We start from the raw sequence: 25,043 nt of genomic DNA on the forward strand, positions 1-25,043 counted from the left end.
TTTGTTGTTGTTCTTATTTTCTGGTGGACTGAATTACAAAAAACATCGATTTACATTTATGTCGATGTTTATGTACTAGGAATGTGCATGTCCGTACCTGAGGCTGATGCGATTCACACCTCAGACATACATTAAAGAAACGTGAAGCAGCTACCGATGCGATGGGATTCGATTTACCCCTATTATGATGCAGTGTGATCCGATTTAGATTTAATTCAACACAATTTGATTAAATGCAACTGAAAAAAATATGATGCTATGCAATTTAATATGGTACAGATAGTTTCATTTTATTTCTTTGGTTCAGACAGACAGCAAATCATAATTCACTTAAGTGCCTTCTGATTTCTAAAGCATAGCGCTTTCACAAATACGCCTTTGTAGTGTAAGAAAGAATAAATAAAGCCAGATCTTCTTTTTCCATTCTGTCTCCAGGAAGATGCAGCTCTACCTCTGCCATGTTAATCTATATTCTTTGTGACTCTCAGGACACGCCTCAGTCTCCGTAGTGTTGTGATACATCATATTCACATAGCAGCAGTGTTGCTGAGAAAAAGATTAAGAAACTACATACAGTATAAAATATCGGCCACAAATTATTGGTCACTTTGTAAATATTAAAAGTATAGCGCATCTTCGAATCACTTTCTTTCGGCTTCTCCTGTTAGGGGTCGCCACAGCGGACCATCCGCATGTTTGATTTAGCACGTTTTTACGCTGGATGCCCTTCCTAATGCAACCCTCCCTATTTATCCGGGCTTGGGAGCGGCACTAAGGCTTGTGCAACCCTAATGGCTGGGGTTGGTTCCCTGACCGGGGATCGAACCTGGGCCGCAGCGGGCCACTAGACCACCAGGGGACTTTCTTATATAGCGCATCTTTAAATAATTATATAAAAAGAAATCTTTGCATCTTTTTTAAATGGATGCATCACATTGTTTATTTTTTATGCCGATGCGACTGTGTGAATCCTTTGTGAAACAAAGTTTGCGTATTTCAGCATCTGGTGTTCTGAACTTTTCATGCACATCACTTGATCTGAATGTTGAGAAAAGACAACAAGCATCCCCTGAGTGAGACTTCTGCTGTCAGAGATTCTTTGTTGTCAGAGGAAAGTATCCACGATGGTACAGAAAGACAAAAACACAAGAACTTTTTAGGACCATGGTGAGCAGAAAAGCATCTCAAAGCAACACAGTTTAATAAACCACAGAAGACCACATCATTTAAAATTGAAGATTTTTCCAGTCTTAAAAAATATTTTTGGTTTATATTTTGTCAAATAGAACCAAATAAATCAAAATGAAACCGTCCCACACACATCTCTGTTTTAGATCCACTGTCCGCTATACGGGAATATTATGATTGATGTTGCTGAAATTAAAGAAATTCCGCTTGTGTGTTCCAGCACTTCTGGAGACATAGTCCTGGGGGTCATTTTTTATGTAGAACTTCCGGTTTAGGCCACAACTAGATGAGGTTTAACTTCAGGAAATATATAAGAAAATTCAGAAAATGTAAGTGATAAATTTACAGTTGCAGATGATGGCATGGTGTTACACCCCTAATAACTACAGAAAGGATTGCGTGTTACTATCTGGTATCAACATCTACCTCATAGCTCTAATTAAATATTGAGTTTTTACTACAATAGAATAAATCAGGGTTGCATGATGGTTCACGGGAGAGCATTCCCAGCTCACAGCTTCAGTTTGATACTAGCTTGGATTGCTGTCTCTGTGGACTTGCTCAGGGTTCTTTATTTTCCTCCCATTTCCAAGAAACATGCCAGTAGGTGGATTAACTATGTAAAGTTGTTGTTAGGTGTGCATGTGTGTGCACAACGCCCTGCAATAGACTAGTGTCCCATCTTTAGAAGGGTGCGTCCAGTGTTCTCAGAAGAAGATCCAGTATGAGTCTGATGAGTGATTGATTTTAACCAAATCATTCATCTAATCAAGAATTTCCTTATGTTAACTCTCAAAGTTTGATCTACATCAGAATAAATGTACAGACCTGGGCATAAATATGGGGCATGGCCATAATGGCACAGTATTAAGTTTGAATAATCTTTAAAATTTTATGTAATTGTAATTTAAATAATGCACAAAATGAGCAAAAATAAATAAATTACTGACTGTGCTGTCAAAAGCAGTGAAATTCATGTAGAGTATATATTGTACTTATATTTAAAGTTGAAATCATGATTGATTTAATCATATATAAATCTATCAATAAATCTCGTTTTTCTGGAGACAAACTCTCTGTCCACAAGTTTATCGGTGAAGTTTTAAAGTGTAAAAAAAATCAACGGCAAACACTTTCTCATGCTAATTTCATTGGTGGACAGTAATGAAATATTTGTAATTAATTACTGCACTTAAGCAGCTTGTTCCCGTATCTGTACATTACTTAAGCAAATTTAATTTGGGAAACTTTAAAGCTCTTACTTTTTACTTAACTACGTTTTGTGAAATTCATTATTCCTTTTTATTTGGGTCGAAAAATGTAACTGGTCAAAGCCACCAATCAGTGTTGAGAGCTTGCTCTGTTTTGAACTGGTTTTGATTGGCGCTTGATGGTATTTACTTATCACCAACATACAGTTCAACATCAGTACAACAGCAAGCAGAACATTTTGAGAGGAATAAATGATGGAAGAAACTCCTGACTCGGACTCGCCACATCACTCATGGCCTCATTTGTGTGATTTTTTAAGTAGTTAAAAACAAGGTTTTGGGCTCATGATCATTTTAATAGATATCAATCAGTGTTTGACTCATTAATATCATTCTATTTATAGACTGGTGTCCTAAGAGTAACATTAGAGTCTTTTCACATATTAAGAAGGAGTCTTGGGGCAAAAATGATTATAGGACACTTTTTGGACATAATAAATCTTAGTACTTTGGATACTTAATACGTACATTTGAAGGCAAATACTTTTGTATTTTTACTCGAGTGAAGATTTAAATGGAGCACTTTTACTTTGAGTAAAATTTTACCTACTTTAACTCAAGTACATGGTTTATGTACTTCATTCACCACTGGGTAATTTACATGTTATGTTGAATTCTTGTTTATTTCCTGGCCAATGATTTATTGTTCAGACCATTCATAGTTCATATATTTCACCATACTGGGTTTGGCCCATTTGTTTGCTCAGGAATGTAATGAATTTGACCACTGACCATTGGTCACTGAGAGGAAGAGTGTAATGGACTGTTATAAAAGCCTACACGCTGAGTCTATATTAGTCTTGATGCTGCCTTGCCTTTTTCTTGCCGACAAATGTTAGCTCAAGTGTAGCTCCAGGGCCTTATTTGACCACAGGAATGCTGCATAGATTCCATCACACGGTCAAACTGCAAGCATGCAACAGCACCTGCGTCACTACAAAACACAATTGTTTAAATGTGGATGGATGTGACTCATGAGGAAACCGCTAAAGAAAGAGAGAGAATTATGTACATACACTTCCAAAAGAAAAGGGTCTGTCCAGGTGTTATGAGGCACCAGTTTTACCCTCCTTTAATAATAATGTAAGGGGAATCAGCACAACATTTAGAAGCAGTCTGCATGGTCAGAAGGAATTGAGGCCTTGCAGCTGCCTCATGGTCGACTCAGCTGGACACTGCTGTCTCGTTTATAGAGTCTCTCTAGTTCTTTATCAACATCTGCAAGCTGGACTCCAGGTCAGGTCCCAGTTGCCTGTCTTTCCCTTTCAGTGGCGCAATTCTGTGTGCCAGACAGACCAAACCGCCAACATCCAACAGCAGCAGCCAGCTGGATTTGCTCTCTCTGGGTAATTTCATTAGCTTGCTATCTCCAGAGAGAGAGCAGCACGTGCAAAAGCTTTGAAGGAACCTCTGAGGTTATTAACCTCTGCCTTTTTGACCTCCCATGAGCCAAAGCATTGGGTTACTTTTTAAACAACAATGGCTGGGGATCATAGATTTTTGACTGCTATTAACTAGTGAATTTATTTCACTTTCCTCGCTTGTGAGTCTCTGACAGACGAAGAAATATCATCAACCTGGGTTGCAGAGGTTTAATAGGATTTTAGCAAAAAGAAGATCTAAAAAACCAGCCTAAACTTTTTTTGTTAATTGTAAAAGGGAATTTTATATATATAAATATTGTTAGAAATGGTTTATAAAAAGCAACCATTCTATTTAAAGACTATTTTAAATGAATTTACTGTTGCCATGATTGAAATCAAGTAAACTTAAAATATATAATATATATATAATGTATAAGGCAAGGCAACTACAGCAGTAAATGTCTATAAAGTCCAATTTAGTGTCACTCATATCTAGTCTCTGTTTATTCTCTAAAGTTTAAGAGCAAACAGCACACCCTGGTGGTGATAAACACACAGTCAACTAGAGCAGGGGTCTTCAACGTTTTTCCGGTCAAGGACACCTTATGCGATAGAGACATGGAAAGGCGCTTCACTTTTTCCACATTTTATGTTACAGCATTATTCCAAAATAGATTAAATTCATAATTTTCCTCAAAATTCTACAAGCAATGCCAAATAACGACAGAAAAAAGTGTGTTTGAAAAAAACAAAGATCACGTATCACATAGCCTCTGCTCAATACTTTGTTGAAGCTCCTTTGGCACCAGTTACAGCCACAAGTCTTTTTGAGTATTACACTATTTATATATATATATATATATATATATATATATATATACACACACACACACACACACACACACACACACACACACACACACGCACTTCTGCCCCTCTTGTAAATAAATCTTGTTTTTTTTTTTTTATTGTTTAATGTTTAATGTTTCATATTGCTGTAGTTTGCTGGAGTCTCAATTTAGAATTTCATTGTGCAAACTGTCTTTGACATAAAACTTAATACTTGAAACTCAATGTAGCCCTATGACATGTGGTTCTACTTGGCCAGGTGATTGTTGAATGAAAGCCTGTGCTATACATTATATTAATGAAATCTTCTGTCATGTTATGCTTGTTTGAATTCAATTATTCAATATCGAAATCTCCACATACTGTATAAACATAATCTTTTGTAATGTTTTTGAAAAATAAACATTTTTTTCTGTTCATTCAGATACACATCCGTGTCCTTCATTCGTCTTCCCTGTTTCAACAGCTCGATTTCTTCTGCTTTCTGTTAGTAAAGCGAATGATTATGGTTGGTTTATCTGTTTCATATCTCCGTAGGACAGAATGACCCGCCTCAATGTTTCTCCTGTCCAACTCAATCCCCTTTGAATGAAAGAGATAGCGTCTCGTTTTCTTAACAACACAGTTTGGGGAAAAAACACATATGAGTGAAAGAGTCAGGTGTCACAAATCATTTGTCCATATAGTGTATATGTGCTTTGTTGTTTGTTTTTTTTACATTCTTTTCCAGATTTGGTTCACTTTTTTCACTCTTCTGTGAAGGCTTTCCACTGGATTTTTGGGGTGTAGCTGTGGTGATTAGAGCTTGTTACTGAGGCCAGACACTGATATCAGGTGCCATCTGCATTGCACTATATTTAATCTAGATAGCTGTTTGCTTTGAACATTGTGAACCAACTGTGACACACATATGGGTGTGATAGTCAGGTGACCACACACTTTTAAACATTTAGTGTAATTATATGCAGTGAAATGCAGTTTTAAGATTTAGTTTTTGCCATCATATAAGACTATCTTCAACTCACTAGCCACAGCACACATATGTTAATCCTTATAGAACAATATACACTGAGACTGAAGTATACATTCAGGAGACAAAATTCAACAAGTTGCATAATGTTTTACAGATTTACCAACTTTCCTTTTCTTTAAATTATAAAAAGCTATTTGTTCCTTTTATAAAACTAGTGGTTTCCATAAATGAGTACATGCAGAAAAAGTTAGAATAGAAGCTAGATAGAAACAGATCGAAGATATAATACAGATCGATGTGCTTTCCTTTTCTTTAAATAATAAAAAGTATATCATTGCAATTTGTAAAAATAGTGTTATGGTACAGACAAACATTGGAGAATTTTCAGAAATCGATGCAAAAAGTAAGAATAAATGATGAATAGAAATAGATAGAAAATAGAATACAGATTTATGTATTTTCTTTATTTAATACAAAATACAGTTTTCATATTTATAAAAAAAAAATAGAATGTTACCGTAGAATTTTTTTAGAAATACAGGCAAGACAGAAGATAACTACTAGGAGAAAAAGGGAAAGAAAAAAAGAATAGTTTACTTGTAATAAACCCTGGTTGATCAGGGGTTAAGTATTTCACTGTATTTCCATCACCTTGTTATTTCATGTCTGTCCAGTAGGTGGCAGTGTTCTCACACATCAAGGCACGAAACCTCGTTCTCTGTCGCGGGAACTAGTGACCACGAGCCGCTGTCCGAGTGCTCTCATTTCATAACGCTCTATTTAATATACATTCAAAGCAAATACCCTGTAATACAGAACATGCGATACACCTGGAACGGAAGAACGAGATGACTGGCACTGAAACGAGTTGCACATCGGCTTTTCGGTAAGACATTTATTTCATTTAGCATCACACGAGCTAGCTAAGTCATTGTAGCGCAGCCGGCTGGTTGCGGCATTACTAAGGCCGAGTCCTAAACCGCTCTTTGATGGTTATGTAGGGGACTAGATAGGGCGCAGAGAAGTCATTATATTATAAATTATGTAGTGCGCCTAGGTAGGGAGTATAAAGTCATGTAGGATACAGCCGAATAATTTATTCGATGGGAAATTCGCTGCGTATCATTTGTGTTATTTAATCATAATATTAATAATAATAATAACAGAAAGAAAATATTTAATAATTTTAAACATATTTTTCTTTCTAATGTCTCTCTGGCTGGTTTTATATTTGATAAATATGATAAATATTACACATCTTGATACCAGTAAGCGAATTAGCCCATACATCTGGATATTATATGGTCCAGATGTGCATAATTATTATATCTATATATTTGTGTATGCGTGTGTGTATGTGTGTGTGTGTGTGTGTGTGATAGGAATAATATAATATATGGAATAATATAATATATATGTATTCCTTTAAGGAGCACACAGGTGTAATAAAGTGGATCTGAGCTTATACACTTTATACTGGTCTGTATATGACATAAGCTGTAATAAACCCTGAGCTGATTTATGAGGGGGAAAAGTGTCTCCTACCCTCAGGAGTGTAAAACTGCCCCAGCTGTCTCACTCTAACTGTAGCTATGAGCAGTGTAAATGCAGCAGTACCCAGTCCAGGGTGTGTACACACAACACAAGTTAGTGGAGACTCCAGTGCCAAGACCACCTCATCTCTAACAAGTCCAAAAAAAGGATTCTGTTGGCTTAGACACAGATAGTGATAATATCTTTTACAGAAACAACATGAATAATAATAATAATAATAATAATAATAATAATAATAATAATAAATAGTATTAATACTACTACCACCACTACTACTAATAATAATAATAATTCAAAAAAGATAATGGCATTACTATTATTAATAGTAGTAATAATAATAAGCAGTAGAAAAAAATGTATAAAACCAATAAGAATAAAAATGATAATGGCATTACTACCAATACTACTATTACTATTACCATCGCTACTAATAATTAAAAAGATAATATTGTTACTTTTACTACTACTACTATAATAATAATTAATTAATAATTAATAATGTTATTAATATTGATATTAATATTGTGGATTATGTCTGTTATGGGTTTTTTTTTTTGTATGATTGTTTGTTTGTTTACACTGCATTGTCTGTGTTTATGGACCATGTGTGTCCTTCATAAAGTAAAAAAAAATAAAAAATTATAATTCTACTAGCACTACTACTTCTAATAATAAAAGTGATAATGGCATTACCATTACTGCTACTGTTGGTTATACTGATAATAATAAAAAAAAATAATAATAATAATAATAATAATAATTCTATCAATACTACTAGCATTATTACTAATAAAAATGATAATGGCATTACTACTGCTACTACTACTACTAATAACAACAACGATATTACTATTACTATTTTACTATGTTACATAAATAGTTTATTATTTTATAGGAAATAAAACTAATATAAATATTACTTTGTTATCCAAAAACATTTTTAATTTTAATTTGTCAAAAGTTTTTATTTTAAAATATGAAACATTTTTCTGTTGTTATTTAATATCTGGACAACATTTACAGTATGGGGTGGCTTTTGTGGGTTTTTTTGGTTGCTGTGAAACATGTTTTAAATGATATCTGCACTGAAACTTCAATTGACATAAAAGAAATCTTAAATCATTACATTGAAATTGTGGATACGTGCAGAAACTCTGCGATGTTACAGTAGATTGCATAAAAAGCCTGAAAATCATGTAAATCAAACATTATAATATTGAAATATGAAACTGTTTTGTGGATAAAGACAGAACAGGATAAGCAGTGTGATGAGAGATCTAATGCAGGATATAGCCAAAGCCAGAAAAAAGCTGTAAAAGCTGTTTAATGATTGTTTTTATATTTTATTCTGCTTCAGTCAGTCAGAATCAGAATATTAATTTCTACTGTGGTGAAATTGGTTAAAATATACACGTTGTGTTGTTATACCAAGCTCTAGCAGATCTGGCATCTCTGTGTGTGTTTTGTGTGTGTGTATGGTTTTCTATAGTTTTTTCTCTGTTTCTGATTGGTCAGGAAGCAGTGTGAGAGCCTGATGTTGATGTAACTGGCTCTGTGTGGAAAACGACCGCCACCGTGGAAGAAACCAGCAGCACATGGCACCAGGCCTACACAAACTCGGGCTTCAGCCCAGCTCCATCGTCACCCGAACACTTGTGCAGGGCCTGCGGAGGCCAGGTCGACTCGGCAAGCAGGGTGAACCAGACACACATGCATATACACACACACACACACACACACACACACACACACACACACACACATTATCATATTTAGTGTTGTATGAATAATGAAAGGCAGTTAATTACCAAAAGTCAGAGGTAAAACTGTTTCTTTATATATGCAACGTTTTCCTCATGCAGTTTCTTTTTAATAAGACAATAGATTTTAAATGTTTGCAGCTGCTATAACGCAAGTGAAAACTGAAAGTAACATGTTTATATATATATATATATATATATATATATATATATATATATAGCTGAAATACTAGTAAAAGATCAGCGTTAGAACATTCTCATTCATACAACAGAGCACCTGTGGGGTTAAGGGCCTTGCTCAGGGGCCCAGCAGTGGCTGCTTGGTGTAGCTGGGATTTCAACTTTCGATCATTGAAGCCAAAGTCCATTGTCTTAACCACTGAGCTACCAGTAACTCTGTCATGTGGGCCACATCGATTCATGTGATGTGATTCACTCTGTCATGTGGCCATCAATTATCTACTTATTATCTATTCACCACCATATTGTTAAAAATAATATTTTTTCAATTTCCTTTTCCTGGGTATTCCTCAAGTAAACAAGAATGGCACAGTGCTGACTTTAAGATGCACAACAGTAACAGTGCAGTGTGGCTTGTATGGGAAGTGGAGCTCAATTGTTAAGTCTTTGAGTTACTGATCAGAAGGTTAAGGGTTTAAGTCACAGCGTTTCCAAGCTACCACTGTTGGGCCGTTGAGCACAGACATTAACCTTCTCTTCCTTTGACACAGCAGTGCTTTAGGGGGGCTGTATCTTACTAACATGGTGGGATATGTGAGGCAAGAATTTCACTGTATTGTCATTTGTGACAAGTAAAAGCCTTACTTCTTTTCTTGTTCTATTATTGACATGTTTGAATCTGTTTTACACTTTTAGGGTTAGGGATGTAATTAACCGGTGAATCTTTCCGAGCATTGCACAGCAGAGGCTTGTTTTTGTTTAGAGAGCTTTTGTGGCAATATTCTTGCAAATATTATGAATAATTACATCGGAAATTGCAGTGAGAAGTGTGTAATAATTGCGACACACCCGGAACAGGTCTCAGATGAGTCCGGAAAGTAAAGTGCTGCATTGCAGGTAGCGAAGAGGCCGTCGAATATCATCCGATCCGATTATGGTAATTAGCGGCTCAGCATATCGGCAGGCTTCAACTGATCACTGATGTCATGGTTCTTCTGATACAGAATGTGTGTGTAGACTGCAAGAAGCACTTCTGCAGCCGCTGCTGGGTGGAGCCCGAGCTCAGGCCGGCGCTGTGCCAGACGTGTCGGCGCTTCCTCGGCACTCGGTTCGAGCGGAGCCAGCTGATGGGGCTGAAAGTGAAGGAGCTGCGAGACTACCTGCACCTGCATGACATTCCGACTCACATGTGCCGCGAGAAGGAAGAGTTGGTGGAGCTCGTGCTGGACCAAAACACACCCAGCAGCAGCAGCAACAGTCGGAGCAGCAGCAGCAGCAGTAACGGTTGCAGCAACTCAGCGCCTCCGCCAGCTGCTTCAGATGTCCCACAGTCCCACACACCTTTATCCCAGGCAGCCGAGGAGCCAGGGTCTCTTACAGAGGAGGACGAAGAGGAAGAAGAGGAGGAGGAGGGAGAAGATGAGGATGAAGATGACGACGATGACGACGATGATGAGGTGAAAGCGTTTGCCGAACACCAAGTTCCTTTTATTGTCTTATTAAGTATCAAACGTTTTATACTTGTTTATAAAGTAGGTGTAAGATAACAGGACGTAGCAAACGTAGCTTTACGTATAAAGGGATACAATTGTATGAAGAATAATAAATAAAATCAGCTGATCGTAATAAACATCAAGCGTTTGTGTGTGTTAGTCAACAGACAGCAGGGAGACGTTGGTGCACAGTCGCAGGGCGTCTCTGTCCGATCTGAGGAGCGTGGAGGACGTTGAGGGTCTTACAGTGCGCCAGCTGAAGGAAATCCTGGCACGCAACTTTGTGAACTTTCAAGGCTGCTGTGAGAAGTGGGAGCTGATGGAAAGAGTTACACGTCTCTTTAATGACCAGAAAGATCTCCACAACCTGGGTAAGTCACTCCACATCAACACGATATCATATCCCTCACACACTGCAGCTTTAGCTTTGGTTTGTATCTTTGTCTATCTATATCCTTTTTTTTGTCATTTTTTTTATAGATTCAATTAGAATCATTTCAGAATGATTTGGGAAGTAATTAATAACTATTAACCACAAAATAAAATATATATCCAGATCCACACGTGATCTACACATAATAAAAATTAATTAATCAACAGAAATATAATCTATTCCTATTAACCAGCCATGGATAGACTGTTTCAAACATAATGATTAATAAAACACTAACGATGGCTAAACTGTAATATTTCATAACACACCACAGACAAATAAATCATTATTGTATCAGGTTCATTTTTTCACCTTTGCTATTTTCTACTGTGACCACATTTTAGATGCTCACAGGGTGACTTCAGCATACAGTATACAGTGCATAATATAAACACAAATTGACCACACCTGACTATCAGACCCATACAGTATATGGATGTTCTGTAATCTTAGCTGCTATGAAGTTGGAAGCACACAGCTGTAGGGGCAGGGGTCCCCAAACTACAGCCCACGGGCTGAATACAGCCAGACCCTCCGAACAATGCCAGAGACATAGTTAGAAAATGTTATTTAAATATGTTTTATCATATCTGTATTTAATAATAAAGTTGGCTTTCAAACTAAAATGTTTAGTTATCGTGGCACCGATAGCTGATGGCGGGAACTGCTGCAAAAATCCAAACCGATAGTTTTTCCGGCTTCCGGTCCGCTGTCATTACAAGAGCGGCCTCTAGAGACGAATTACTGACACCACGTGCTGTTTGTTTTTACACGTGAGACGGCACGCTGCATGGAGAGCAGGGCTGCTGCTATCGAATATTTTAAGATTATTCCATAGATTAATCAAGTAATTGGTTAAAAAGTACTTTTTCTTTATTAAACAGCAATACTAAATAGAGAGAAAATGAGACTTTTTAATGACACTCCTTAAAATGAACAAGTAATTTGTTTTTCTTATTAGAAAAATGTACATTTTTATGGCTGAAATTGCTTACAAGAATATCTGTGAAAACTAAACCCATTTAGTACATTTTCATTGGCCATATTACATCAAAATACAAATACATTGTAGGTCACATAGATTATTCTCACTGGTTTATTTAATAAATCTCGCACAGTATCACAATGTGGTTTTCTTGTCTCCAGAAAATTGTGTTTTCCACGCGTCAATTTTCAGCTAAATCCATGTATTAATCACCAGCTTTACAAACGTGCTTCACTACCTGCACCGAGGAGGGACTTTTTAATTTCTTAAAAAAAACGCAAACTGCACTGTACGCTGTTTTCTTTATGTTTTAGTTTAAAATTATCCCAAACCTTTTGAAACTTTTCTTAAACTTTCTGGCATTTTCTTTGGCCTGAATCTTTTCCTTGCCTCTCGTTGTTTTTCCCTGTTCCTCCATTATTTTCATTCTGAGGCGTCTTCTGTGTTCCCTGTCCAGAGCGCTACAGAGTTTAGCGGTGGTACATCAGTAATAATGATATGGGGGTAACAAAGTGCTCCATGTTTAGTTAAATGGACTAAACGAAACAGGGAAATAATTTACCTTGATTAATTTTTGTAATTGAATTATTTGAGTTAATTGAGAAATCGTTACAGCCCTAATGAAGCGCACGTTATTATATTTGTTTTATAATTTATGAATATATAATAATATTTATTAATTTATATATTCATATTCATTTCCTTTAGCACATTTCCCTGATTTAGTACTGTATATTTGTAAGAAAGTTCAGAACTATTTTATATGACGTGTTATGTTTGCTTGCTTGTTTGTTTGTTTTTTGTTCAGTATTCATTTGAAAAACTATCGGTTGAATAATTGGTTATCTGCGGGTGCGATCCAACCCAGCTATCAGTATCGGTAAATCTACTATTCTACTATTATCAGCATTGCCTAATTATCTGTTAGATTCACCCACCAACCATATGCATATACATGCATATATAAGTAAAAAAATGTCATTATGATAGTAATAATTCTCTTTTGATAGGCTCTGTATCTCTTAAAAAGTAATGCTTGTTTGTTTGTACGGTGCAGAACAAAATAATAATCTAATCTAGCATTAGGACGCATAATAAATACATTTCAAATCGTAGTAAAATCTCCACAGTAATACTGGTAGTCACGCTGGCCCATGTAATTTACTCTTACAGAACGACCTGAACCCCCCTTTAAAGAAAGGAATAATTATGTGGCCCTCACAGAAAAAAAGTATGGGGACCCCTGCTTTACAGTTTCCTTATATGCTGTAGTATTACAATTTCCCTTCACTTCGTCATACACTGTTCAATTTCTGTGTGTTTTTGCCTTTTACCGCTTGTGGTGCATAAAAACAAAAGGAGCATGGAAGTGTCTCATAAAGGACTCTGTGTTTCCAAACCTCTACCTTCTTGCTGTACTTTAACTTGTCCATTCGCACAGAGGACAGATGGACACTTCGGGCAGACGCTAAACTGAATAAATCTTTTGATTATCTTGCTTGAACTGCTATATCACACATTTATCATAAAAACACTATGAACTATATCCATGTTAGTTAGGCTGCTTTAATAATCTCTTACTATCCAGAAAGTGTGCTAGTAGTAGTAATTTTGGTGATTGATAAACTGCTTACTTGCTTGTTGCTTGTTTATTTGCAGTTTCAAACACTAAAAACGAATCAGGCACAGGTATGTGTTACTTGTTTAACCAGCGCATAGTTACTACACCCCATGTGGAATAAAGTATATAACGAGGCGTGTATGTAGTAAAGCATGTGCGTTTCTGTGTCGGTAGCAGAACCAGCCGAGCCGAGCGGTCAGGAGGAGAACCTGTGTAAGATCTGCATGGACTCACCCATCGACTGCGTGCTGCTGGAATGTGGCCACATGGTGACCTGTAGCAAGTGCGGCAAACGCATGAGCGAGTGTCCCATCTGTAGACAGTACGTGGTGCGTGCCGTTCACGTCTTCAGATCCTGATGGGGGGGGCAAAGCGGAGAGCCAGAGTACCTGAAGAACACTCCTTTAATACCCACACACATTCCATCTACCGTTCCTGTATGGAGGCCCAGAGAGATGTGAGGCTCAGTCACCGTTCTTTGATCCTCCTTATTGTTTCTGATTAAACTTTTTTTGTGGGGGTTTATTCTAGGGATGCGTATCCCTTTCCGCATTATCCTCCATTATCACAATGGTGTGATGTTTGACTGTGAACGAGCACGCCTGGTTTGCTAGCTAGTTATTTGGGTAACATTCAGAAACATGTATCATAAAATAACATATCATTAAATATCTGAAGTTATGAGGGACAATCAAGCTTATCTGATCTAGCAGCTGAATCTTCACTGTTGTAGTGTCTTTGGTAAGATAGTAATCAGAGCAAACATTGATGAGCAATGATGCCTTTTTCAGCTCCAGGGAAGACGGAGCTGTACGCAATTTGTTTACCATCTACAATGCTTTCCAGCGTGTGTGCTTTCCAGTGACTGAGTTATCGAGCAATTTGTTTTCTCTTCACTGCATGTCATGCTTTTGTTCGATTTTTTTTTTCTCTTTGTGCTTTTATTGCACACCGAGTGTAATACAGGTAATGGACGTTTATACCACAGCATTGTTGAATTCTCAATTCTAATCAGTTGATTAAGAGCAGCTCTGTGCAGCACGTTACAGGTTCATATTAACACGCGTGTTTTGATACGTATGATTGACAAGTACAAGTGGTCCATGCAATCCAAGACTTAAAAGTAAAAAAAATAATAATTGTTGCGATGTTTATTTAACATTTAGTCAGTTTTTGTAAGTCACTAAAAATAAAAGAGAGAGAGAGATGTGCAGGTGAGGGAATAACGCTTTATTGCTGCTATATAGTAATCTATAACAGGAACTAACCTATCTCATGGATGTTTTGCAACATTTAATGCAACTCTAAGCAGCGCATAGTTCTTCAATTAAAAAAAAAATGTGATTGCTGTGGTATAAGAGGAATAAAACGCACTGTTGATTATTGTCCTATTGCAGCACATCTGTTTGATAACTGCATGTCTTTTCATGCCATTAATGGAATACTTTGTTAAATACACTGTGGTTTAACAGCTCGAGTTATCACGGACTGTAGCTGCGTGAGAAAACTTTTGCGCTTCAGATGGAAAGCTGAAGTGTAGGCTGCATGCGCATGTCTATAATCAGGTGCTACTTTTACATATTCGCTTTTTTTCACCAGCCTTATCAGTGTAGTTCTTTTCTTGTCAGACCTCATCATATACATCATAAATAGCACGATGAAGTAATGCAAATTGTGCAAACGACAAGCGTTCTACCCAGAGCGTATTCCTCCACTTCACCCGCTGTTATCCTCAGGATTCCCAATGACAAAGACAAATGAAACAAAGATGAATCGAAGGATATATTTCCAGTTCTATATATTACAATTAGAAAGCTGTTTGTGTCTCTACATGTTCATGAAGCAATAATGAATCAGAATTTGCATAGTCATATTTTTTATTTTACTATGGTAATTGACCATTGGTTGCCCTGGTTTCAATTTAATTATGATTGGCTTTATTGGGTGGAGAAGGTGGGGCTTACACACACACACACAAAAATTTATTCACAAACAGTGTTGTTTGTGGTGATTTTGGGACTGCATTCACGTATGATGACTTTCGACAAGAAAATAACTCTCATAGCTTTTTTTTTTTTTTACACTAAATCTCCACGATGCATTATTTTTTTTAAACGAGCCACGTGCTGTTCACCGTGTGGTGAAGGTACACTTTACAACCTCATCGCCATCTTATTTCTTATGCACAGTAGACCGTTGTGCTGAGCTGGTGGTTTTTCGGACGGTTCCATGGTCTTCCTTCAGATGCGTGCAGCTGTAACACTAGCCTTGGTTTGTGTTAGTCACATGGTGCTCTTATTACTGCCCACGCGTCCATTTAGCGCTCTGCACCAGAGAGCTTTTTAACACACTCGTGGATTTATTACACCAGGGGTTCTCAAACGTCAAACCAGGGACCTTTTAGTTGTGAGAAAAGTCCACTAACTGCCTCAGTTCATGTTTATAATAAAATTCTAATATTAACCTCATTATTTAGATGTGTACAATAACATTTTAGCGATTTTTTTGGAAACATGGTGCTTTTTTTTTTTTCTTTTTTTTTACAAATAACAAACTGTTATTTGTTTGTATTTTAGCGTTATTTATTATCTATAGATCTAGTTGGTAAGGAGTTACTAAAGTTTTAATTAAACTTGCTGTTTCAGCATGAAAACAAAGAAAAGTAATCGCATACAACCCCCCCCAAAAAAATAAAAATAAATAAAAAAATAAAAAAGGTTCCTGGATCCCACTTTGAGAATCGGTGTTACACCAATGCAACATCGTCTGAGGCTCCAGTCAAATGTATTTATAGCTATAACTGTAAATAAGCTGTTTTGTTACCACTGACTTTACATTTAATCAATTGCCACACAACTTTGACCGTAGGTGTTATTAAAGGCTTCTGTTTGTTTGATTTTTTTTTTTCCATATTCTGAATGTACTATAGCTTCACTTCTGGGCCAATCAGGGCACCGGTAAACAAATGTAGTACCGTATGCCATATTTAGTTCTACTGTAGGATTTAGTCAAAACCAATTTCTGTCTATTTAGAGGGAAAAGTAATTATATAAAAATCATATCATTTTCACTATCCAGGGAAATTTCATTTTCAGAAATAAAGGTACCAAAATGTATGGAACCATCAAGAGGACATGTTTTGTGCCTGGAAATGCAAGTATAATATTAAAGTGCATAAATCAACCTTGAGGACCACTAATATACTTTTAAGCTTTACTCTACATTAATAAAAAAATGCAATCTAAAGGTACAAACAATACACACTTGATTTATACGTGTATGATTTGACCATCAAACGTCAAAGCAGCATTTTTCACCCAGCCACACTGCACTGTATCAACAGAGGGTAAACGGCAAATTTCTCATAACTATTCATGTGTGTTTTTGTCTGTAGTATTTATCAAAATGTATAGTGTGGCATATAATGATGCATCCAGATCTTTCATAAACCGCTATAAATCTGTAGTGTGTACATGAGTATCTCACATTTGAATATTACTCTGTGTTTTTTTTTTTTTTCTTGATTAGCTGTTATGTAATCGTCTCACTGAGGTTAAGCTTGTTCTGGCATGTAACAGTATCCGAACAATATTGTCCTGAAAAGATGGATTTTTATCATAATCAGATATATAAAGAAATGCCCCTTCTGATCCACTAATATCTGTTTCAGTCTCACGAAACTCTTTACATGTTAAAATTTCAAAATACATTATTTTATTTGGTTACACTGTAATGCAGGAGCAATTTGAACATTTTTTTGACAAAACTTTCTTTCGGCTTCTCCCGTTAGGGGTCGCCACAGCAGATCATCCGCATGTTTGATTTGGCACATGTTTTTACGCTGGATGTCCTTCTAATGCAACCCTTCCCATTTATCCGGGCTTGGGACCGGCACTAAGAGTGGCTGGGGTTGGTTCCCTGACCGGGGATCGAACCCGGGCCGCAGCGGTGAGAGCGCCGCATTCTAACCCCTAGACCACCAGGGAACCTTGACATTTTTTTGACATGCCTACATCTAATTGGCAGACAATCTCAATTTTGGCTTGAACTACCAACTGACATTTTTGTAAGTGGGCTGGTGGGGAAAAATCTGAATCTCTTGGGATTTTCAGACACCACGATCTCTAGAGTTTACACAGAATGGTGCAAAAAACATCCAGCAAGAGTTTCCCAGTAGATTAAAAAGCTTAGAGTAACTCAAAAAAGAGCAAAAAAGCATCTCGGAAAGCATAGCAGGAGACTACATTGCTTTCTACTCCTGTTAGACAAGAATAGAAATCTAAGGTGACAGTGGATACTGATTCAGTCAAATTGAACAGATGAAGATGTAACTTTTGCTGTTGTTATCAGTCCATCCTGAGGTTTGACATGTGTGTTCTGAGGTATGCTTTTCTGCACAACGTGGTTATAAAGAGTTATTTAAGTTCTTGAAACCTTAAACCAGTCTGGCTGTTTTTCTCTGCTCTGCCTCATTAAGACTTTTTGTGTTAAAAATATCAGATCCTCGGTTTTTGAAATGCTTAGACCAACCTGTCTGGCAAACAACCTTCATTCCAAAGTCAATATTACCAATAGCTCCATTCTGATACTTGACGTGAACAAACCTGAAGCCCTTTGCCTGCATCTGTTCACACATGCCACATGATTGGTTGAGTGAACGATTTCTTGAATGAGCAGGTGTTCCTAATGCAATTGTATGTAATTGTATACGTTTATCCATGCTGTGATTACATTCGATACGGAATGAAAGTGAGGATTATTTAGCATTTGAACGAAATCAATAGCAAGCGACGCATTATCACAGCAACACCATCCAATGAAACTGCTTTGAGGTTTGGCTGATACCTGGCTGTGAACTCAGTGCTTCCCTATATGTGAGACCATAACACATTAATGACACTTTTATTATATATTGTACTGCCATATAATTTTTTTTTTCAGGTCGGTTCTGAAGCCACATTAGAGAATGAGGCATGACTGGGCCTCGGGTCTTACACTTAAAATTGATCGATTTTTGCATTCATACATATAACGATTCGCCGGAATCTAGAGCCTTTGGCGCATTAGCTATCAGTGAGTAAATGTGAGAATAAGTAGCAGTGTTTGTTAACATCACTACTGATCACTGCATAATCTTCTACTGGAAGGTCAGCTTCTGTGTGTAACCAGTGTTAGTGAAATAAACAACTGATTGAATACAATTTAAAAAGATGTGCAATGTATATGGCACTTATGTGGATAATTGTTCTTTTGACTACGTGAATTAGGTGATCGAAAAATTGTCCATGTCTATGCCGAGTTGTTCTCTCTAACTAGAAACCTAAACATTTTTGTGAATCTGGATGTGAACCAAATCGAGTGACACAAAAGTCAAACGTCTTAGTATATCGGAAATGAGAAAAAAAAAACCGTAACGCCGTATTTGGAAAGAATCTTTTTTTTAAATGCTATATCTATGTGGACGACATAATAAGAACAAAAAAGAAGCAGTGTTTTAATATCTTATCGGATGTCTATCCTGACTAATATAATCATGAAAAATGAAGAGCTCTCCTTTCGCTGAACAATGATATGTGGTATGTTGATCGGTACCTAGAATTGTACTGAATATGCTTGAAAATGTTGAATTCTAAATATACATTTTATTTTCTGTGCCTGTGTGTGCGTGTGTTTAAAAAAAACAAACCTGTAAAACACTTTCAGCCGACACAAATTCGATCGTCTTGGATGTTTTCGCTTTACATTTATCATATAACTCGCATGTGAAATCGACAGTGTTGTCGTGAACCGACTAAGCAGTGAGGCGAATGTGCTAAATGCTGAATTTATTCGACACACCACAAAATCTTCTGGGGTTTATAAACTACGTAAAATGCTATATTTTTAGAATTTTGTTACTATACACTGTTGTTCTTGTGCAGATATTTGGTTTGACAGTTTTGTATCAATAAATGAACGTATCCGTTCTGAATGCCAACTGTCCTTATGAGTGTCCGTCCTCTTTATCCTCATCACTCACCTTACAATTTGCAATACGATGATGATGTGTTTGTTTGTTTGTTTGTTTTTTTCTCAAAAGGTTCACTATTAATGAAATAACAGCAAAACTTGTCAAATGTTAGGCTCATTATTGAAATATTTTGACCACTGTAGAGATTTACATTTCTTAAGTGTAAATAGTTTACATGTACATGTGTACTTTTTGTCATAGTCTCTGCCTAAAGGAACTACATTTGTTCAATAGCAAGAACGTTCCCCTTAGATGCCCCTAAGGTAGACAAAAGAAATAAAATGACGTCCTGAATGCGCTTAAATTGGAGAAACTGTGATTGTCATTATAGTTCTAATGTGCCCTCTACGGTGCTACTCTCTGTGAGAAAAACAAGCACTCTTTAGGTCTGTGCAAGAAAATAAAATGCCCTCTAGAATGTCTTCCAGTAGAGACAATTACAAGAAGTGCCAACTTGTTCTTAAAAGCAAGAGATGCATTTTTTTTCTATTTTTTTTCTAATTTTTATGAACTGCCTTTTAGGTCTTATGTGCAAGAAAAAGAAATGACTTCTAGGCTGCCTTTTCAGTGAGAAATGGGATGAAGTGCCCTTTAGGTCTCATGTGCAAGAAAATGAGATGCCCTCTATGGTGCATTTTCAGTGGAGAAAATGAGATGAGGTGCCCTTTAGGTCTCATGTGCAAGAAAATGAGATGTTTTCTAGGGTGCTGTTACTGTGAGAAATGAGATGAAGTGCTATTTAGGTCCCATGTACAAGAAAATGAGATGCCCTGTAGGGTGCTGTGTGAGATCTTTTGGTTCCAGACTGGAAGAAAGACAAGACAGGACAAGACAGTGCCACAGTCTCAGTCACAGTCACTATCTCTCCCCAAAGCTGTTGTCTTTCTCCTTTTTATTGGTGTCCCTGGACTGAAACACCACACTGATTAGTCTCATAAGCTACAGGTGTAGAATATGCTTATGTGCTAGAAAATGAGATGCCCCCTAGAGTGCCTTTTTCAGTGGAGAAAATTTGATGAAATGTCCTTTAGGTCTCGTGCAAGAAAATTAGATGCCCTGTAGAGTTTGTTACAATTAATGAAAATCTGATGAAGTGCCCTTTAGGTCTCATGTGCGAGAAAACAAGATGCCCTCTCAGGTGCCTTTCTAGTGGAGAAAATGAGATGAAGTGCCCATTAGGTCTTATGTGCAAGAACATTAGATGCCCTCTCAGGTGTCTTTCTAGTGGAGAAAATAAGATTAAGTGCCCATTGGGTCTCATGTGCAAGAAAATAAAATGACCCCTAGGGCACCTTTCCAGTGGAGAAAATGAGATTAAGTGCCGTTTATATCTCGTGCAAGAAAATGAGATCTCTCTAAGGTGCCTTTCCAGTGAAGAAAATGAGATGATGTGCCATTCAAGTCGTATGCAAACGAATAAAATGCCCTGTATGGTTCCTTTTCATGGATGAAAATGAGATAAAGTGGCATGTAACAGAAAATGACATGCGTTCTCTACCAGTGGAGAAAATGGAATGAAGTGCCCTTTAGGTCTCATGCGCAAGAAAATTAAATGCCCTCAAGTGCACCATTCCAGTGGAGAAAATGAGATGAAATGACCTTTAGGTTTCATGTGCAAGAAAACAAGATGCCCTGTAGGGTTCCTTTCCATGCATGAAAAAAGATGCCCAGTATGGTGCCTTTTCAGTGAAGAAAAAGGTGAAGTGCTCCGTAGGTGCTCCTAAGTGTGAGAAAATATGCTCCAGTAGGAGGTGCACTTGTTCTCTTTTTCAACCTTGCCCCTCAGTCAGCCTGTGTCTGCCCCTGTTGTTAGGATAATCAACAGCTAATTATGTATTCACACTCAGCCATATGTTATGCCACCATGTTTCAGTCTCCTGTAATGATTTAATAAATGTAGCACAGTTTGTGTTTGAGGAAAATATATATTATACACTCGAATACAATACATAGACAGTGTTCACATTTTACCAGCAGGGGGAGTTAAAGGGGCGCAAACATCCATACTAACTAGTACACTAGAGTAGTACTTATGTAACTAAGACATTAATACTTACCATACTACACAGTCCTGCAGTATGCGCTCTGGGCTGTACCAGTTATATAAGAGCACCTCCTTTTATAATTGTACCGATTTACGATTATATTTTAGGTTTCTTCATTTTTTTTCCACGACATTGTTATTTAAATTATATATCTTTAAAAATGTCTTTAAATATATTCTAAAAACGTATAGAGATAATTGTAATGGTCTTTTCAACCCTAAACCCACGTGCTAGTGTTTCTGGTAACCATAGTAACGGCGGGGCGAATGTGCTGAGATTTGATTTGGTGGGAATGCGTGAAGACATTAATGGAAAAGTTTATAAATAATACATCATCTACATCCATATAAACTTCAGAGAGAGAACAGAGCTGAGAGCTGATCCAGGAGGAGATTCATCAGTAACTCGGTGAGAAAACCAGCTTTGTTTTTGCGAGTTCACCAGGATACAAGCGGATTCTCGCTGTTAGCCACTGAGTAAGTTCACAGAGTTTTCTGGATTTTTTTAGTTCTCTGTGCTCTTTGAGTTTTTTGTGTTTTTTTGGATTTGTTTTTTTGTTCTCTGGGTTTTCTGGGTTCTACGTTTTGTTTGTTTATGTTCTGGGTTCTCTGATGGCTTTGGGTTCTTTGTGTTCTTTTTAGTTCTCTGGATTCTCTATTCTATAGTTCTTTGAATTCAGTGAGTTTTCGGGGTTTTCTGAGTTTTCAAAAGTTTTTTGGGTTCTCTGCATTTTCTAGATTATTTTTCCTAGTTCTTTGGGTTATCTGAGCTCTCTGTGTTTTTGGTGTTTTTGATTTCTTTTTTTTTTTTAGTTCTCTGGGTTCTTTGTGTTCTCTGGGTTCTGATGTTTTTTGTTTTAGTTCCCTAGGTTTTCTGGGTTTTTATTTGTTTGTTTTCTAGGTTCTCTGGATTTTTTTTTTTAGTTCTTTGGGCCTCTCTGAGTTCTGAGTTCTTTGGGTTTTCTGGTTTCTCTGGGCTCTCTAAGATCTCTGGGTTTTCTGGATATTTTGGGTTCTCTGTGTTTCCTTGTTTCTCTGGGTTCTCTAAGTTTCCTGAGTTCTCTGGGTTTTTTTTTTTTAGTTCTCTGGGTTCTTTGGCTTCTCTGCATTTTTTAGTTCTCTAGGTTCTCTGCTTTCTCTGGGTCTTTTGGGTTCTTTTCTGGATTCTCTGGTGTGGCTCAAGTTGATGATCGTTCGCCGGACACAGTGGATCTTTACAGTGAAAGTCAGTTCCTCCTATGGAGAGAGAAAACGCCAAACCTGTTATATAATTTCTCTAACTTTAGTGGTTATAGTGCACCAATTAACCTTTTAATATGTTTATTGTTTATTATATTTTAGCTCTGTTTAAATTTCAGGTCAGAAAAGATGCCGCGCTCCTCAGCTGTGGAAGGATCTGTAAGTCTGCTTACTGTCATTCATCATCATCATTATCATCACAATCACAATTACAGTCAACATCATCATCACAATCATCAATATAACCACCCACTCACATAAAGGCTCTATAAAAAAAATATATATATATATTTTATTGTTTATTTTATTCTTTACTGCTTACTTTTAATAATATTATTAATAATAATAATAATAATAATGAAATACACTCTCACATAGATTCATTATTTACAAAATTGTAAAAATAATGATGATTAACAATACTACTATTAATATTTATTTATTTTTATCATTATAATTTACTGCTTACTGTCAATGATAGATAGATAGATAGATAGATAGATAGATAGATAGATAGATAGATAGATAGATAGATAGATAGATGTGTCTGATATATGACAGCAAAAAATTTGATGTGGAATTGGATATTCAAAAAAGTATGTAAGAATCTTATGGTCAAGTGTCTACAATCTTTTGTCCATATAGTGTATAATGTAGCTAATAATGTGGTGACCACTAAATTAATTAATAAATATACTGGAAATAGTTTACACACAAATATTTATGTTACATATATAACGATCAGGCATAACTTTATGACCACCTGCCTAATATTGTGTTGGTCCCCATTTTGCTGCCAAAACAGTTCTGACCTGTCAAGCATTAACAGCATTAACTTTTTCAGTCTGTTGGATCAGACCAGTAACACTCCACAAGAGCTGTGGTTTTGGTGATGCACTGGCCTAGTCATCTAGCCATCACGATTTGGCCCTTGTCAAACTTGCTTAAATTCCTACACTTGCCCATTTTTTCTTCTTCTAACACGTCAACTTTGAGGACAAAATATTCATTTGCTGCCTAATATTTCCCACCCGCTAACAGGTGCCATGATGAAGAGATAATCAGTGTTATTCACTTCACTGGTCAGAATGTTATAATGTCATAATGTTATGCCTGATCTGTGTATACGAATTTATACAACCTTTATATGCGTCACAAGGTGAAGTGAGCTGTTTATGAATGAATCATTCTGTTTTAAAGAAGTGATGTGTTCATTTTTGATGGAGCTGCAGATCCATTACAGTGAATTTTAACTTTTGAAGCAGAAACATGTTCATTACTATCTACAGGGATTCACATAGGACAGATCTGTTTTCAATGCTTGTGATTGAGTCTGAATTTTGCACGACTTACAGTAGGTTATAGCCTGAATCAGGAAGTTTAAAGCTGGCAGGAAGGATGTGGTCTAGCGAAGCTGTATGCAGCACACCCGTGCACAGGACAGGGCACGGTTTAGTAATCGTATTGTTGTGTGCATTTTGTTCATGTTCACTGTGAGAGGACCTCCAGTGCTAATGTGAGAAGGTGATATTTGGAGAAAAAAAGGTTAGTTGACTGATCAAATTATTTTGATTTAATGGGGTATAATATGGCATGCTGTTAAAGGAACAAAATCAACAGTGGTGTTGTAGGATTCGGCCCTGCAAACAAAAAAAAACAAAAAAAAACGTGTTGATCATTTTTCTGTAATAAAACATCCCAAAATAGATTATTCTACTTATATTGCAAATATTGATTAGCCAGTGATTAAATATTAATTAAAGAAAGTGTAAAAAATTAGTTTCTGTTACTATTTACATTATAGAAGTTGCTCTAGATGTAGTGTTGTTCCTGCTATCGCTTATGTTATAGCCGTGCTGAACAGACAATCTCTCATCTGTCTCTCTTTTCTTTCATTTATTCTTTGATTAGTATTTTTTAATGACAATCAATACATACCCCTGGGCATTGGTCATAACCATAGGCATAATCATAAGCACATTAATATGAACCCTAATTAATCATGATAGGACCGAGAGCACATCCCAAGGCACCTTATTCAATTCAATTCAATTTAATTCATTTTTATTTGTATAGCGC

General features: G+C 36.6%; 2 protein-coding genes across 4 annotated transcripts in view; both read left to right on the forward strand.

Annotated features, from left to right (window-relative positions):
* The first annotated feature begins 7,237 nt into the window (after window positions 1-7,237).
* On the forward strand, window positions 7,238-17,519 carry zgc:171740 (uncharacterized protein LOC795694 homolog). The gene is made up of 6 exons (XM_046868330.1): window positions 7,238-7,291; window positions 8,730-8,894; window positions 10,144-10,596; window positions 10,793-11,003; window positions 13,710-13,739; window positions 13,846-17,519. Exons 1-6 carry the CDS (start codon window positions 7,238-7,240, stop codon window positions 14,028-14,030), a joined length of 1,098 nt encoding a protein of 365 aa, XP_046724286.1. The 3' UTR covers window positions 14,031-17,519.
* Window positions 17,520-21,988: 4,469 nt separating this feature from the next.
* The window catches only part of dixdc1b (DIX domain containing 1b), a 37,925-nt gene continuing 34,870 nt past the window's right edge, over window positions 21,989-25,043 (forward strand). Inside the window, exons 1-2 of one of the 3 annotated variants that reach the window (XM_046867892.1) lie at window positions 21,989-22,202; window positions 23,084-23,123. In XM_046867892.1, the coding sequence (XP_046723848.1) occupies window positions 23,094-23,123 (30 nt within the window). In that variant the 5' untranslated portion in view covers window positions 21,989-22,202; window positions 23,084-23,093. Of the gene's footprint in view, window positions 22,203-23,083; window positions 23,124-24,402; window positions 24,510-25,043 lie in introns of those variants that run through there. The other 2 variants (XM_046867894.1, XM_046867896.1) reach the window with 2 other exon arrangements.

The sequence above is a fragment of the Silurus meridionalis genome, chromosome 15 (assembly GCF_014805685.1).
Source record: "Silurus meridionalis isolate SWU-2019-XX chromosome 15, ASM1480568v1, whole genome shotgun sequence".
NCBI lineage: Eukaryota > Metazoa > Chordata > Actinopteri > Siluriformes > Siluridae > Silurus > Silurus meridionalis.